We start from the raw sequence: 17,098 nt of genomic DNA on the forward strand, positions 1-17,098 counted from the left end.
GCACCTGAAGTGTGCCTTGCCATGAGTCAGTCAAGGGGTACAAGAGTGATCCAGGATTGGATCACATGACAGTGGTCGAACTTATCCTTAGTAACTAGTGGACTAAGGAATTTTCTCGATTATGGAGGTGGTAAAAGAGTTCGTCGTAAAGGGTTACATCAATGCAAACTTTGACACTAATCTGGATGACTCTGAGTAGTAAACCGGATTCGTATAGTAGAGCAGTTATTTGGAATAGCTTCAAGTAGAGCGTGGTAGTTGCATCTACAAGATGACATAGAGATTTGTAAAGCACACGTGGATCTGAAAGGTTCAGACCCATTGACTGATAAACCTCTCTCACAAGCAAGATATGAACATACCCCATGGGTGTTGGATTCATTACAATCACATAGTGATGTGAACTAGATTACTGACTCTAGTGCAAGTGGGAGACTGTTGGAAATATGCCCTAGAGGCAATAATAAAATGATTATTATTGTGTTTCGTTGTTCATGATAATTGTCTATTGTTCATGCTATAATTGTATTAACTGGAAACCGTAATACACGTGTGAATACATAGACCACAACATGTCCCTAGTAAGCCTCTAGTTAACTAGCTCGTTGATCAATAGATGGTCATGGTTTCCTGACCATGGACATTGGATGTCATTGATAACGGGATCACATCATTAGGAGAATGATGTGATGGACAAGACCCAATCTTAAGTGTAGCACTAGATCGTGTAGTTCGTTTGCTAAAGCTTTTCTAATGTCAAGTATCATTTCCTTAGACCATGAGATTGTGCAACTCCCGGATACCGTAGGAATGCTTTAGGTGCACCAAACGTCACAACGTAACTGGGTGGCTATAAAGGTGCATTACAGGTATCTCTGAAAGTGTCTGTTGGGTTGGCACGAATCGAGACTGGGATTTGTCACTCCGTATGACGGAGAGGTATCTCTGGGCCCACTCGGTAATGCATCATCATAATGAGCTCATTGTGACTAAGTAGTTGGTCACGGGATCATGCATTACGGAACGAGTAAAGTGACTTGCCGGTAACGAGATTGAACGAGGTATTGGGATACCGACGATCGAATCTCAGGCAAGTAACGTACCGATTGACAAAGGGAATTGTATACGAGGTTGCTTGAATCCTCGACATCATGGTTCCTCCGATGAGATCATCGTGGAACACCTGGGAGATAACATGGGTATCTAGATCCCGCTGTTGGTTATTGGCCGGAGAGTTGTCTCGGTCATGTCTGCATGGTTCCTGAACCCGTAGGGTCTACACACTTAAGGTTCGATGACGCTAGGGTTATTAGGAAGACTTGTATGTGATTACCGAATATTGTTCGGAGTCCTGGATGAGATCCCGGACGTCACGAGGAGTTCCGGAATAGTCCGGAGGTGAAGATTTATATATGGGAAGTCGTCATACGGTCACCGGAAATATTTGGGGGTATACCGGTATTGTACCGGGACCATCGGAGGGGTTCTGGGGGTCCACCGGGTAGGTCCACCTGTCTCGGAGGGCCTTATGGGTTGTAGGTGGAAGGGAACCAGCCCCTAGTGGGCTGGGCGCCATTCCCCCCAGGTCCCATGCGCCTAGGGTTTGGGGGTGACCCTAAAGGGGGCGCCCCCCTTGCTTGGGGGGTAAGCCCCGTCCCCCTTGGCCGCCGCCCACCCCCCCCCCTCTAGATCTCATCTAGAGGGGCCGGCCCCCTTCTCCCTATAAATAGAGGGGCGAGGGGAGGGCTGCAACACGACATCCAAGGCGCAGCCCCTCCCCTCCCCAACACCTCTCCTCCTCCGCGTGAGCTTGGCGAAGCCCTGCCGGAGAACTGCCACTCCATCACCACCACGCTGTCGTGCTGCTGTTGGAGTTTATTCCTCAACCTCTCCCTCCTCCTTGCTGGATCAAGGCGCGGGAGACGTCATCGGACTGCACGTATGTTGAACGCGGAGGCACCATTGTTCGGTGCTTAGATCGGATTCGGCCGCGATCTGAATCGCTACGTGTACAACTCCTCCAACCGTGTTCTTGCAACGCTTCCGCTTAGCGATCTTCAAGGGTATAAAGATGCACTCCCTCTCTCTCTCGTTGCTAGTATCTCTAGATTGATCCTGGTGACACGTAGGAAAATTTTGAATTATTGCTACGTTCCCCAACATGAATATGCCTCAACCGGCATGTTTGGATACTATGAATTGTCTCTCAGTCTCCTGAGTAGTCAATATAATTTATGTCCATTTCTTGTGTTGTAATATGAACATATGTATTGTTGTCTTTTTTGCAAAAAATGTATTGTTGTCATCATATATTGTATATCATAATATATTGTATCAGCACTTTGGTACAACACATTTGTATGTATTCTATATATCTGGCAGTGATTTTCATATTGAGAATCTTCAGGTCTATATATAGATTTCTACGAGGGTCGATCCGATGGAAGATGATATGTGCCTTGTGGACATATGCACCAAGAACTCTATATACTCAGGGAAGTGAAATGTTTCCACTCTCAATGAGAGAAAGTGAAATATTTAACTATCGCTAGATGCTATGATGTAACTATTGGCTCAACTGAGTCATATTTACTATCCCTATGGGTACTCGAGTAGAATCAAGGATGCTTCATCGTGCCTGAGTCAACTCATACCATATTAAACTATAGAGATATCCGTCAAAATAGTTTCCATAGCGAAACTTATGATGACAACAAAGAGGAATATCTTCTCTTTACCATATACAACTGATATGGAAAGCACATTCTCTATGTATCATCAAGATTGCACTACACATACTACAAAACCCATAGCACATGTTGCGTACAAGATAGTTTTCCAAAATATCCTTTACATGACAAACTTGGCATACCCACCTTGGTCATCTAGACATTGGGTTGAAACCGAAACTACCAGCAATTCCATTGGTTTATGACTATAAAGATGCTAAATTCTAACAATATTTGGATTTATGTGTACTTTATGTAACACAGGGAGGCTGATTTTTAAGGCTCGTGCACCTTAAAGTCTACGCTGAACCACTCAGACTCCTTGATCACATCAAGTCGAGGTAAGTGGCTCTTCCCAACCATTGGCTAGACTAAACAAGTATCCATGGTCTTAAAAGACAAATCTATACAATGGTCTCAAGTGCACCTTCATCCACACGAAAACCATTGGCAGATTATCCTGATCATTGATTACAAGCAAGTCGAATGGACAAAGTTGTAGAATTCTCCTTCGTGCTTTTACGGCCTTAGGATTGAAGTTCAACACATTGCCCTAATGTCTAGACTCCAAATGGTTTGGTAGAATTCTTTATCCAAAGAATTAAGCTCATCGCATGATCTTTACCTCACAATTGCAACTTACCAACTTATGTTAGAGTCATGTAGTTTTACACGCTCACGACCAAACGGCATAATATTATCCCCCTCTATCTTTGATAAGTGGAAATCTACCAAGTATTTCCCATCTGCGGTAATTCGGTTTCATACCGATGTCATCACCCCGATATACATCATTGACCCCTCAACATATATTTGAGATCTATGTGAGGAATAACTATATTTCCGTCAATACCTCAAGCCCCTCACATGGGGGGTTATTTATGGACAGTATGTTGATTCAATGAGGAACATTTCTAGGCATTAGGGGCAGATTTCAAGTACCATAAAGAATGCCAGGAAATTAGTGGAATGCTCAACACATTTCTGCCTCAAGTCCACGTACTCAAAGATTTCAACCATGTGTTCGGAAGATTTGCAACGCATTGCAAATAACATGCCAGATTCATTTACTGAATATAAATTAAGGTGTCACATAATCCTACAATTCTGCAAAAATATGCCTGAAAGAGTGGAGGTACCAACAAAAACCACTCAACTCCCCGTTCACAGCAATAGGGGGAGAAGTATGGCAATACTACATTAGGATTCAGCTTCTCGCAAGCAAGGATACCGAGGCCTCTGAATCAGTAAATGCAAGTCAACTTCATGTTGGCAGACACCTAATGGGTAGTATACACCTAGTGAACGAGCAACCTCCACTAACTCAGGTCATAGTGCACACAATGACTGGGACACCGGAATACCCGACTCAACGGCTTTGGAAATCGCGAATAGTCACCATGGGTAACGATTTTTCCATCAACTCTATATTGATATATAGATTCTGGAGAAACATATAACCGGAAGTCTACAATTGTAGACATACATTTATCAACTAGATTGAAAAACATTTCACGTGATTCAGGTCCAAAGACCATGGCCATGGCAAAGTGTGAACAACACTCAGACTAAAGTCGAGCAAAGGGTATAATCTAGGTAGAAATAATCTTGCTCAATAAAGGGAAAGGTATTCACATAAGCAATACCTACGCCAGTTTTCTTCTGGAAACAGAATTGAGAACAATGAGGTGGTGAAACATAGAGCAAGTATTATAGCACAAGGGTTTACGCAGATACCCAACTATTCTCCAGAGGTGGAATCTCTTTCCGATAACTCATATCATTGGCAGTACAAATCATCTATCTATGCAGTTGATAGGTGTAGTGATTACATATCGATGTCGGTCACTAGATTCGGACATAGATGGTTCCCAATGGAATATCACTTCTGAACCAAAATGCAAAATGCTACATACACTGTGTAAAAAAACCAATAAGTCACCATATGACTTATTGTTGTCGGTACATTTTGGTACAATCGACATAGTGAGTTCCTTATACACAAGGATTACTCCTACAATGATGATTACACATGCATGTCTGTCGTACACAGGGATTACTCCCGCAATGACAAAGCACATGATCATCTTAATAACGGATTTTGAGATGAAGGATTGGGTAAAACCTCGATCACCTTCACTCATACTTTATGGTATGCTATGTTGTCTATATTCAAAATATATTGAAGAAATTCATTATGGATAAATCTTATGCATCCATAACTCGCATGGCTTCGCTCTCTAGACATAGAGAAAGATTCATTAAAACCATGAGTTGATGAGAATGCGATATTGGGACATAAAGTTTCATATCCTAGTGCCATTGGATCCACCACACATAATTGGTTGGGGCTCAAGAATATCTTTCGATATCTCCAAGGCATCAAATATCTTGTCCTAGTTTTTCAGTTTTAGAGAAATCTTGGCACCAATATCATTGGATAAATCGGTTAGATCCCCACTATGTTAGATCATAGACAAGCTTTGTGTTCCTCCTAGGTGTGGTAGCCATACCATGAAAGTCTTCGAAATAGACCTTAGTGGCTACATCCACCAACCATCATCTCAAAGATAATGTTGTGTGTGTTATCTGGATACAAACAGGGTACATAGTAAGCAATATCTTCATATTTTTCATCTACAAGTCAAATCATGTGACAACCATGAAATCTCTACCAACTTCAACATTCTAGAAACATGTTCATGGAATTGTTATTCAATACTTCAAGATATGCAAGTATCAGTGGGAGTATCTTCCTGAATTACTCATGTTCAAAGGACCATATTATACTCCTTTTCTCTTTATAAGTTTACTTTTGCAGGTTCTCATCAAGGTTTTTAATGAGCTAATATCAACATGAGATCATATGTCATACTTTCTGTTTTTCCCACCGGGGTTTTTAGGAAAGTATACACAACATATTTATTATCCTCTAAACTCTATGGATTTTCCCATATTTGAGTTGAAGGGACAATTATCATGATATGTCATATATTTCTCCTTATATTTTTGCCACTGCCTTTTAAAGGAGTTTTCAATGACATATTAGATCACACTCTTTTCCCTTATGAGCTTTCCTTCAAAGTTTCTCATAAAAGGTTTAATGAGGTGACATATGCAATACTTTCTATTTTTCCCCACTGAGGTTTTTAAAGGAAAGTATACAAAGCATATTTATTGTTCTCCAAACTCACCAATGAGTTTTCTCATTTCTCAAAGGTTTTCTCATATGAGTTATCAAGGAGACAATAATCATTATATGTTGCACCTTTTCTCCTTATTCTTTTTTCATTGGGTTTAAAGGAGTTTTAGCAACATATCTACTCTATTCTCCTCATATTTTTTCCACAGGGTTTTGGGGGGAGATTCTCAAGATTAGTGTGTCCAACCCCGAATAGTCATGTCTCCTCTCTCTATTGAGGGATGCCTCCAAACAGGCACATCTTCTTCCCACCTCTTCCAGATGTATATATACTTGAGAATCAATAGAAATCCGGACTAATAGTCCATTACTTTCATTCAATCTCGTTTTACAACACTATTCAAGCAATTACGGCGAATCATGCATCTCGTCCTGACTACACCCGTTCCTGGAGCAAGATGGCAGAAACCTCCTCCAAGATCATATAAAATAAATATTGATGCTTCTTTCTTTGATGATGGAGGAGGGCGTGATCATTGCAATTCTTCGGAATTTTCAACGAAAGCTATGGCAGGGCCATCAGAATCTCGATCATACTCTCAAACGCCCGAACTGCAGAATCCTTGGCTCTACAACATCACCTGGAATTCGCGGTCTGAAATTACTCTATATAAGGTCGGCTGTACCAAGGTGGTGATGGAGTCCGATTGCCTGGAGCTGGTCGAAGCTAGCAATGGGAAGATTGAAATATGGAGTCCTTATGCAGCAGTTTTGGCATACTGCTTACATATTTAGCTCATGGATTTCATTTAGGCATTGTCCCAGGGAAGCTTATGGTTTAGCACATTATCCTGCTAGGGGTTGTTATGATTCTAAAACTAGTTATGATTGGGTAGATGGAGCTCCCAGTTTCTTGTTATGGCATGTACTACTCGACATAACCCTGCCAAAGATTGAATAAAAGTGCCATGAGGCTTTACCTTCAAAAAACATGAAAGCAACCGATGATATTCTAATAAATAAATAAACCAATGCTGCTGCTGGTTTGGAGGACATTCATCATGTCATTTATAACAAGGGGAGCACATAAACATAAGGACTTCGCGGATACTTTATCTACACTTAGTTACATCACCAGGGCCGGAACGAGTTGTGGTTAGCTTCTAACAAGAGTCAACAAGCCTACAGAAAAAACAGATGACATCAAGTTTATATGAGATATACATGCAGCGCTAACTGTGGACTGAATTCCAGATAGAGACTTACCAAAATGACCTTGTATTCAGATCGTCCGGTCCCAAAGTCATTCCGACTAGAACAAATTTCATATTAAATGAACAAAATGAAATACTCTATTACTTTCACCAATGAAGCGGCTATACCAATGAACAACCTGTGAGACCGATCCAAGATTAGTCATTGTTCAGCACCAAATTCCAAGATTTGAAATTCGTGGCAACAAAGTAAAAAGGTAAATACCAATCAATGGGCTACTCTACTGAGGCTTAGCTTGCAGGTAGAGCGTTAGATTGCTTCTGCGTCTTCTTTTTGCCTAGAGAAGAGAAATCAATAATATGATGTAAGCACGCCTCATTTGTTTTCTGCAGGTTTCGAGACATAAAAAAAGGTACTGGTACAAGAGCCTTCCAATAAAATTAGATCAAACATTCTTGTAATGATTAAGGGTACAAATGAATTGCTCTTTAGTTTATATCAGAACTGAAGCACACCATGATACTTTAGTGTTTTTTCAAAGAAAAACTGTTGCTTTATTATTGAAGAACTACACCAAAATTAAATGCCTGAAATTATTTGCCATGCAGATCTGGATCATGAATCATGTGATGATTACGTCTTCCCTAACTAAATGCTTCCCATGTTCATTTTAGCAGTAAAAGTATCAAAAGATATACAACAAAGTAGCAACTAATAATGAGCAGATTAATTACTTATTCGACATGGCCAAATTATTTTTTACAGGACAAAGAAAAGTATTAAAATCCAGCTCTAACCTGTGGTTTTTGAAGAAGGAACTGCCGCTTTGTTGCACCTGCTTCTTCCCAATTCATTTCTAACTGCAGATACTGGAGTGTCTGCTCTCTGAGCTTTTGTTGCCTGCAGACGACTTGGCCCGCTTGATGATAATTGTGGAGAGATTCCTGAGCACAACCCTGATGTGCTTGCAGGCAGCTGATCTAGAAGCTGTGGGAACATGCACCACTCAGTAACAGAAGATGTTAAGATATTGCGCCTATGATCACAAGGAGATGGCCCCGAACCTTTTTTTGAGGAGTGCTGCTGTTCCGAGCAGCATGTAATACTGAATTATCAGAACCATGTAATGCCGAATCATCAGAACCATGTAATGTTGAATTATCACATGGTACCAACCCATTATTCTGTGACGAGTTTGCAGTTGTATTACTTGCATAGCTGTGTGACTGCTCCGCGCATGATTCACGGTAAAGCTGAGCAAGCTCCAATCGAAGCTGGTAGTTTCCCCGTGAATGATACATTTTTGTAGCAAGAGGAGCTGGCACATCTGATAAATTAAATGAAGAAATCATAACACCATCTCATAAGAACTACCTTGCAGAGAAACTTAAAAAACAGTATGATGTTAGCCTTAACTTGGAAGGCAGAAACTTATCATTTGCTAGGTTATTGGTGCCCCCAGCTAGACACAGGCGCAAGTTTTACAGCCAAGCCAATGTGAAATAATATAGGACCCGAACAAGAAACTGTGGTTCCCACTCGGATCCTCGCGTAACACAGACCCTTCATGTATATTTTATTCATTTGTTTAGCATGTAAGTATTTCCTTGTGAAAAACTAGTATAGTATATTTTACATATACTCCCTCCGCCCCATAATATAAGATCGTTTTGCAAGCTAAAACAGCTTGCAAGACAATCTTATATTATGGGACGGAGGGAGTATTATTCAAGTCCCATATATTTCACGTATATTCTAATGTGCTTTTCTAATAAGATTTTGCCGACGACAAAATTGCTAGTGAAAGAGTCAATGTGATGATGATCAACCAGAATTGATACCAAACAAACCGACATCCGTGTAGCATTTGAAACTGGAAACCCCATCGAAGAAAAAGCTGTTGGGTGGGCATCAGCGTAGGAGCTCATATTATTGATGATTAAACTATGTCTAACTACAATTAAGAAATATTTGCATTGCTCACAATAATCAACTGCTGCATTTCTAAGCTTCAACCCCAGAAGAATAACATAAGTAAAATTCACTCCTAGACATCATTCTCCTTTTTTTTGGCGAGTAACTCCAGACATCATGTTGGCACTGAGACATCACAAAATCAACAATATTTTGATTGACACTGTCAAATCATATCATTTGCTGAAGCACGGCGGACTGATTTTAAATTTATAGGACGTATAAAGGGGATGCTGTCGAATAAGGAAATTATTTCTGCAAAGGCCAACCAATTCCGTGTTTAAGACCAAACTTGGCTCCCAAAAATGGTCGTTAGCATGATTAGATGCATGTGCATAGAAAACATAAGCGGCACAAAACATAAGCATACTGATAAGTACATTGTACCTCTAAAACGACTTTCAGGAGCATTGATGGCAGGTGTTTTGAACCCTATACAACAAAGAAGCATAAAATAAGCAATGGCACGATTAAAACCTGACCAGAAAGTTGGTCCTTGCCACAACCATTATATAGCTACCAATTGAAACATCTATCCCGACAGTGAAGCTGCAACCCAAGAGTCAAACACATCTGCTACCTCTGTAGTCCGTACTATCAATTTCTCTAGATAATGGACTTGGATTGACATATTTCACATCTAAACAAAAGTGGGCTTAGAAATATGTATCACGGAGGATCACAAGCTAATGCAAACCACAAACGTGGAGGCAATACTAATAACAGCAGTACATACAAAGGTGAAATGTTTCAAGAAACTATTCAACATCAAATGAAGTAGAATAAAAACTTCACCAGATTGAATTAGAAAGAAAGTACCACTTACTTTGATCAGCAATAGAATTTAAATGTTTGCTCTCGTTTCCATTGGTCAACTCAAAGTCATTGACTATGTTCTTATTTTCAGGCTGAGACTTTAATTTCACTTTTATATGTACCTTTTGATCTATCAGATGTCAAGGCAGCAAAACTTCGAACGGAAATCCATATAACAAGGAATTGATATGAAGATAAAACATTGAACATAAAAAATGCATATAGCAGAGTAACGTAGACACCCAAAGTAAATAAACAAGAATCAAATTGTTTCGCATAAGCTATTAACACGGATACTTCCATTGCTTGTCAGCTTTATTTTCCTGCCCTTCTTTGGAGGCTTCATAGGATGAACATCGTCTTCTACACCCATCGAATCGTTTGGGTTCACCTTCCCTGAGCTACATCGCTCTGCAGAAGTCAAAATATCAATGAACTTCCAGATCAGTTCAATGGACTCACATTGTAAGGAAAGTGTAACTTTAATTAGAGTCACGCCAAGCAAATGTGTAACAAGGAAGGTTTGAACAGTCATAAATCAAAAACCATGAAAACTCAAACTTTTGGTATATAACATGTCAAGTATTGTTGTCTGTACGTTTTAACGGAATATAGTAATCGAACGAATAACGCCGCCCTAAATAAATGAATTATTTCACAATACACTACTATGTTGATTAACATTATTGGCCAGTTGCATGATGAATAATAGAGTGGTTGTGCCAATAGTCATTACTAAAGTCAAATTATGACAACACAACGACATGGGGCCTTTTGGATATACATACTGCAAATTATGTAGTTTATGCACTGACTAGCTTGGAGTCATGCTAAATAGATGTTTGCAGCATTGTTTCCAACCAAAACAGTATGTAGTTTATGCACTGACTAGTCTGGAGTCATATTCACTGTCATGCTATCATATGAACTAAATTACACCAAAACAGTGTTTAGTGTAACGTGTTGAACAATACCTGCATGAGGTGCATAATGGCTGGCCTTAACAGGCTTCTGGCATGTATCACAGCGGACCTTCAATATAAGATGTTAGCTCAAATTGGAAGCAGAAAATGAAAAAGGGGGAATCTAGATTTATCAAAAAATACCAGGTCCAATGGATCAGCCATAGGTTTTGATCCGAATATATGCATATCTGCACATAACTAAATCATAAATTGTGGCGTCAACTGATAACTTTACAATGTGAATACAATATAATGGCACTGTGTGTCACAACATAAACATGACATGTAGTATATGAGCCGAGAAACAAACTGAGAAAAACTGATCAGTTATCAAATAAAATACACATCAGACAAAACTGAGTAATAAAAATGGTTGCTAGAAAAATAGTGCCACTGATAAAGGCACGCAGAAGTTGTAATGTTAGTGTGTGAGTCTCTGATCTCCTGGTTCAAGAAATGGAAGGAACTTACCATCTTCATCAAGCAAATTTGGTTCATGTGCGCTAAGAAGTTGCTTGTGTAGGATATGTGAAGCACCCTTCTCATTAATCACCTCATCTGCCAATATGTCAGGGGGGAATCTTATTTTCATTCTCAAATACCCAGAAGGTTTAAGTTATATACGTTTTTCAAACAATGAGCATTTATTTTATTCTCTTATGAGAGCTATGTTTAAAAAATCCAGCAAAATGAAATATGGAGGCAAGTAACCGAAATTCAGTTCTCCAAATATGATTAAAAAAAACATAACCTTGCATACAGATGGTGAAATTTCTAAGGTCACTACACTACCTCCAAACAGAGATAATGTAAACGGAGACATAATAAGTATACAGGTCACAGGTATTCGTGAAAATGGAAACTTATATTGGAGACTGAAGTCATGTTGACCTCTATATTATATAGACAAACCAATAGTTTTGCAATCAAGAAAACAGCTGGAAAGGCATCATGACTTGAATTTTATAATACCAATGCTACTGGTTTTACTCTGGTGGATATGGGGAATTGGGGATCCGCCAATAAAATCAAGAGAATAAACTAAATGGAAGCTCATTTGTTATAGTTTACCAGGTGTGGCATGATTTTCCATCATTAGCTTCAGCACAGAAGCCATTTTAAAATGTCCAGCCATGCAGACCATTTTGTAATAGCAACCTACATTGAACCAAATGCACATGATATTAGTTAAAGTTTATTCAAACATCCAAAGTTGGATGTGGGTGATATCATGTTGCAAGAAACTTTGCAATGCGTTCACTAATTCAGAACTAGTAGTTTGATTATATGCCTGGTCATTGTCTTTCCAGCATTTAGTCTCTCCATGGAGAAAACGGATGCGCAGATATGTCACCGGTATGTGGTGTCCCATGTGCCACCGATTCATGAACAAATCTAATGGGAAATTTCAACAACACAAGTGCAGCTCGCATTTCATAACTAGAAACAAACTTAAAAACATTTGGCACTAGAAGTTGCTGATGTCCACAATTCAACATGTCATTTTTTTCTGAATATTTATAAAATGAAATTAAATCCTAAACATTCAAGGCTGAGACAATGAACAAAAATAATCACAGACCTACGCTGACAATTCAAACTCCAAGCTCTCTAAGCATCGCCATGAAAATTGTGAATATAGTACTGTTAACTCAATACCCTGTCACCTCGCCAACTTATCAGCCAGTATTGCGTAAGTTCCATTTGCATGCGGGGCCTAATCTTTTCACACTCCTGAGAGTTAAACCAAAACTGTAAAAAAAATACCTAGAATTGAACTGATGTTACATTGACATTCCCCATCCAGCTTCTCACATTGCGGCAAATCTAATGAAATCCTAAAATGTGTGCCCCGAATGCAAGTTTGATCTCCCCACCATTACGTCCTCTCCTACTTTCAGATCACACTACACTTAAACGTTTCAAACAACGATAAGTGCGCAACTAACAGGCAAAGCACGCGAAGCAGTGTCATGTACAATGTGACAATCCGAATATCATACACCTATGATCATTCCACTAGTCGCTAATTCATTTCAAATTTGAGATCAAATTCCGAATAAAAAACTCTTAGGAATCTCAAAAACTTGTTTCACAAGTCAGGGCTTCACTAAAACGAATCACGGAGTTAGATCGAATTACGACTAAATTTTGACGAACTGACCCCAGTAAAAAACACACGGGAAATTTTCTTTTAACTTCACAAGTGCCTCACCTGCAATAGCCGAATTCCTGGACGACGCCGAGCCCTCAAAAAATGCCGAAAAAATCAGGGGATGTTGAGGAAATCTCGGTGTCAATCGGTGGCCCTCTGGCGCCGCAGGCGTCTCCGCCGGTAGGACTGTTCGCCGGCGGGCGCCTCCTTCCCCCTCGCAATCCCACTTGTCACATGCCAAATTCCGCGACTAGGAAAGCGCGAAAAAAGTGAGCCGGAGGCGGAGGAAGACGCAGGAGAAGCGGCAAGGTGGCGCGGAGAGATCTCCTACGCTCGGCGGAGGATCCCGGCGATCGCCGGCGGCGAGGGGGAGGGGAATAGGCGCACGAAGGCGAAGCGAGCGCCAAGCGTTTGGAGATTTGGGGCGGAGGCGTTCGGCCTCGGTCGGTTCTTGTAACGAGCGAACCGACCGGGTGGGACGCCTGGTCTGGGTCCGGATCCAACGTAGCTGGTCCGACCTAGCCAGCGCCGCTCGCCGCTTAGCTGCTCGCCGCGGCAGCAAGGGGAGGAGGGAAAAGCAAAAGAGGGCGGCATCTTTGCGTCGGCGATGGCGGCGGCGGCGGGGGCGAGGAGCAGGGTGGCGTTCGTGCTGGTGGACGGGATAGGGGACGTGACCATCCCGTCCCTCGGCGGGCGTACACCGCTGGAGGCGGCCGCGGCACCGCGGCTGGACGCTGTGGCGGCGGCTGGGGTGGTCGGGCTCATGGACCCCGTGGAGCCCGGGCTCGCCTGCGGCAGCGACACGGCGCATCTCTCCCTCCTCGGGTACGATCCCCGCGTATACTACCGCGGCCGCGGCGCGTTCGAGTCCATGGGCGCCGGCCTCGCCATGGCCCCGGGCGACATCGCCTTCAAGGTCTGGTTCTGGCGACGGTTGATTACATTTCTTACTTCTTATAGCAGTATATCAGCCTTAGTACGCTCTTGTGCCTTATTATTTCTAATTACTTAGCTTACCTCATAGAGTATTGCTAGGTAGTTTACTGTTAATGGTTCAGATCATTGACTGGTCTTGTAATTCCTTTACTAAACTGGAGCCCTTTCTTGTTAGATTTTTGCATACTAACAATGTATTGTTGTTTCCCTTTGCTGAATTATTGCCCTGGATTGTAGACTGGCACTCCCTCCGTAAAGAAATATAAGAGCGTTTAGATCATTACTTACTGAGGGAGTACTTTTGAAGCCATGCAGTAAACGGTGTGTCTGAACTGATGAATGTATTGTTTCCCTTTGCTGAATTATTTACCCACACAGTCGAACTTTGCTACATTGGACGAAAGCACGGGGGTTATCGTCAGCAGGAGGGCGGATAGGCACTTTGAGGAGGAAGGCCCAATCCTCTGTGCTGCATTAGATGGGATGAAGCTTCCATCGTTTCCCGAATATGAAGTGAGAGTCAGGTGCACCACCTATTCATACTGAGCATTGATGTGTTATTACTGTTTTTCCTATTACCATAATTAACACCTTTCTACAGGTACGCTACTGAGCACAGATGTGGTGTGGTTGTCAAAGGACCAAGGCTAAGTGGAAACATTTCCGGAACTGATCCGTTGAAAGACAACCGCTTGCATCTAAAGGCTGAACCTTTGGATGATTCGGAAGAAGCCAAAAACACCGCAGCTTTGGTTAACGAGCTCTCTAAGGAGATCACGCGTATACTGGTTTCTCAACCCATCAATGCAAAGCGTGCAGTCGAGGGGAAGAATATTGCTAATGTTGTGCTATTGCGAGGCTGTGGTATCCGGATTGAGGTTAGTGAACTCAATATTTGTCTCGTGCAACTACTAATTCCTAGAATGGGGTGTTATCTGTCGTGATAAATTGATAATTCCTGCAGTAATAAATAGGAATAAATTTAATAGGTTTGGAAAGGTTTGCACAATGCTCTTTGCTTTGGAGTACCATGGTTCAATCCCATCAAAATAAGTATAATCCTGATCTGATTCTTGAGTTCTAATGTTGATTTTTTACCAACTTAAGCTTAGGGTATCTTGTCATCATAACACATATAGGAACATACTTTTGGCCAACACCTACATTGGCTCTTCCAAATCTATTGAAGATTACTCCTACGAGCATAAGAGTTTCGCATCTAAAGCATGCAAGAGTTCCCTGCTGGAACTTGATGCTACTTGACTTCCATTCTAATGAAGTGGCATGCGCCTATACTAGGTACCTCCCTTTGAAACCAAGCATGGACTCACGCCGTGCATGGTAGCTCCTACCAAGATCATAGCCGGGCTGGGGCTGTCATTGGGCATTGATATCCTTGAAGCACCTGGAGCAACTGGAGATTATAGAACTCTCTTAACTTCCAAGGCAAAAGCTATAGCCAAGGCACTCTCTGCTCCTCTGGACACGCCACCTCGTGTTTTTGTGCCTGGAGAGGATGAATATAAAGCCGGAAGAGAAGACGGATATGACTTTGGTTTCTTGCACATCAAGGTTAACATAAATATAGGCTCTCTTTACAACTAGTATTAACTGTGTGATGCTGATAGTTTGTCTTATAACGTTAATGCAGGCTATTGATGATGCTGGCCATGACAAGGCTGTCAAGTTAAAGGTGCGAGGCCTGGAAGCTGTTGACCGGGCTATTGGTCAGCTTGCAAGGCTCCTGTGGGAAGCTGAGAAGTCCGGGCAGTACCAGTACTTCCTCTGTGTCACTGGAGACCACTCTACTCCGGTTGAGTACGGAGACCACAGCTTCGAACCTGTCCCGTTTGCGATATGCCGGCTGAGAGATTTTGTGGGAGCAATTGGGGAGGACAATGTGATGAACACCCCCCTCGACGATTTCCCACTGCCTTCGGTTAAGTCCGGAGAAGATTTAACCGATGATTCAGAACCAGCGGAACACAAGCCTGAAGAGCGTAAAGCTTTTAGCGGCGATAAAGTGTGTGAATACACCGAGATTGCTGCTGCAAGGGGCTGCCTTGGGCGGTTCCCTGGAAGTGAGATGATGGGCATCATCAAGAAGTTCATGAAAGCAAAGAATGATTAACGCCAGTTTGATTGCTAACATTGTACTTGATCTTTGGGCGCGAAGCTTCTTTGTAATAACGACGAATGGATAAACGGCACAGAACCAGCTTAATATGATACGAATAAAATCTATCATGGTTGAGGTATAATGACATGTGCTTTGAATCATAAGTTTAAGCCCTTTTTTTTCCTTTTTCCTTTTTTGAGGCGTCTGGCTTATGAAACTTCTTTTTTCTATATCTATACCTACTAATAAAAGAAATAGGTATTCTTGGTCCGTCATGCTATTTTGCAGAAAATCCCCTTAAATTTTTGGTAATAAACCCGTAGTACATATTAATCAATTTTTAAAAAATCCATAGCTTTTTAACCCTAACTCGAAATTTAACATGTTATATATGAAATTTGATTAGAATAATATGTAGGATCTGAATATGATATTATTTTTAACTATTAACCATTTTAAAAAATGCTATTTACGATGAAATGTTAATCAATAGCGTATGATCAGTCTTTCCTTCATAGCGGTGCCGCTCCGAATTGAAAATGAACACTTCGGCAAAACTAGGATGGGGAACAAAAACAGTATCTATAAACTACACAGAAAAAATAGATTTATCATTCTATGCCGAAAGGGAGACGTCTTAAGATTGAGGCCAACGTCAACGGGAGTGGGAAGAAGGATAAATAGAAACTCAGATTGGATGCCATGTGTTGAAATAAAGGATATGAACTTACGAATTCATGGTTATTAGATTAGTAAGTGTTTTTTTTCATCCGTTGCAATGCACGGGTTTTTTCATCCGTTGCAATGCACGGGTTCATTTGCATCGTATGCCGAGAGGGAACGTCTTATGAAACGTGTTGTATTGATGTCAACACTAAGGCCAGCGTCGACGAGAATGGGAAGAAAGATAAATAGAAACACAGATGGGATGCCATGTGTTGAAATAAATGACATAGACCTATTAAATTTTGGACTCATGGTTATTAGATTAGGAAGTGTTTTTTTCATCCGTTGCAACGTACGAACTCATTTGTTAGTCTAAGCTTA

At 41.2% G+C, this 17,098-nt stretch overlaps 2 protein-coding genes across 3 annotated transcripts; one reads left to right on the forward strand and one right to left on the reverse strand.

The window, feature by feature from the left end:
* Window positions 1-6,863: 6,863 nt before the first annotated feature.
* Window positions 6,864-13,401, reverse strand: LOC123102639 (uncharacterized). Of its 2 annotated transcripts, XM_044524058.1 has the most exons (13): window positions 13,057-13,401; window positions 11,913-11,999; window positions 11,313-11,399; window positions 10,983-11,029; window positions 10,851-10,908; window positions 10,174-10,287; window positions 9,887-10,006; window positions 9,448-9,492; window positions 8,151-8,413; window positions 7,884-8,073; window positions 7,351-7,423; window positions 7,138-7,264; window positions 6,864-7,053 (listed from the first exon to the last, which is right to left on the reverse strand). In XM_044524058.1, exons 2-11 carry the CDS (start codon window positions 11,983-11,985, stop codon window positions 7,377-7,379), a joined length of 1,044 nt encoding a protein of 347 aa, XP_044379993.1. In that variant the 5' UTR covers window positions 11,986-11,999; window positions 13,057-13,401; the 3' UTR covers window positions 6,864-7,053; window positions 7,138-7,264; window positions 7,351-7,376. The 2 variants fall into 2 exon arrangements, with proteins under 2 accessions (XP_044379993.1, XP_044379994.1); XM_044524059.1 differs by lacking the exon at window positions 13,057-13,401 and having other exon boundaries at window positions 10,983-11,039.
* Window positions 13,402-13,480: 79 nt separating this feature from the next.
* LOC123102638 (probable 2,3-bisphosphoglycerate-independent phosphoglycerate mutase) lies at window positions 13,481-16,212 on the forward strand. Its single transcript, XM_044524057.1, has 5 exons — window positions 13,481-13,912; window positions 14,311-14,456; window positions 14,534-14,810; window positions 15,232-15,504; window positions 15,584-16,212. The coding sequence occupies exons 1-5, from the start codon at window positions 13,604-13,606 to the stop codon at window positions 16,061-16,063; spliced, it is 1,485 nt and encodes a 494-aa protein (XP_044379992.1). The 5' UTR covers window positions 13,481-13,603; the 3' UTR covers window positions 16,064-16,212.
* Window positions 16,213-17,098: the final 886 nt, after the last annotated feature.

This window comes from Triticum aestivum, chromosome 5A, assembly GCF_018294505.1.
Source record: "Triticum aestivum cultivar Chinese Spring chromosome 5A, IWGSC CS RefSeq v2.1, whole genome shotgun sequence".
Taxonomy (NCBI): Eukaryota; Viridiplantae; Streptophyta; class Magnoliopsida; order Poales; family Poaceae; genus Triticum; species Triticum aestivum.

Coding starts and splice junctions, on each gene's coding strand:
- LOC123102639 (XM_044524058.1), bottom strand. CDS start 11,985: ATGGTCTGCATGGCTGGACATTTTAAAATGGCTTCTGTGCTGAAGCTA. Junction 11,400..11,912: donor GGAAAATCATGCCACACCTG/GTAAACTATAAC, acceptor ACATATTGGCAG/ATGAGGTGATTAATGAGAAG. Junction 10,288..10,850: donor CCATTATGCACCTCATGCAG/GTATTGTTCAAC, acceptor TGACTTCTGCAG/AGCGATGTAGCTCAGGGAAG.
- LOC123102638 (XM_044524057.1), top strand. CDS start 13,604: ATGGCGGCGGCGGCGGGGGCGAGGAGCAGGGTGGCGTTCGTGCTGGTG. Junction 14,457..14,533: donor GAATATGAAGTGAGAGTCAG/GTGCACCACCTA, acceptor ACCTTTCTACAG/GTACGCTACTGAGCACAGAT. Junction 15,505..15,583: donor TTGGTTTCTTGCACATCAAG/GTTAACATAAAT, acceptor ACGTTAATGCAG/GCTATTGATGATGCTGGCCA.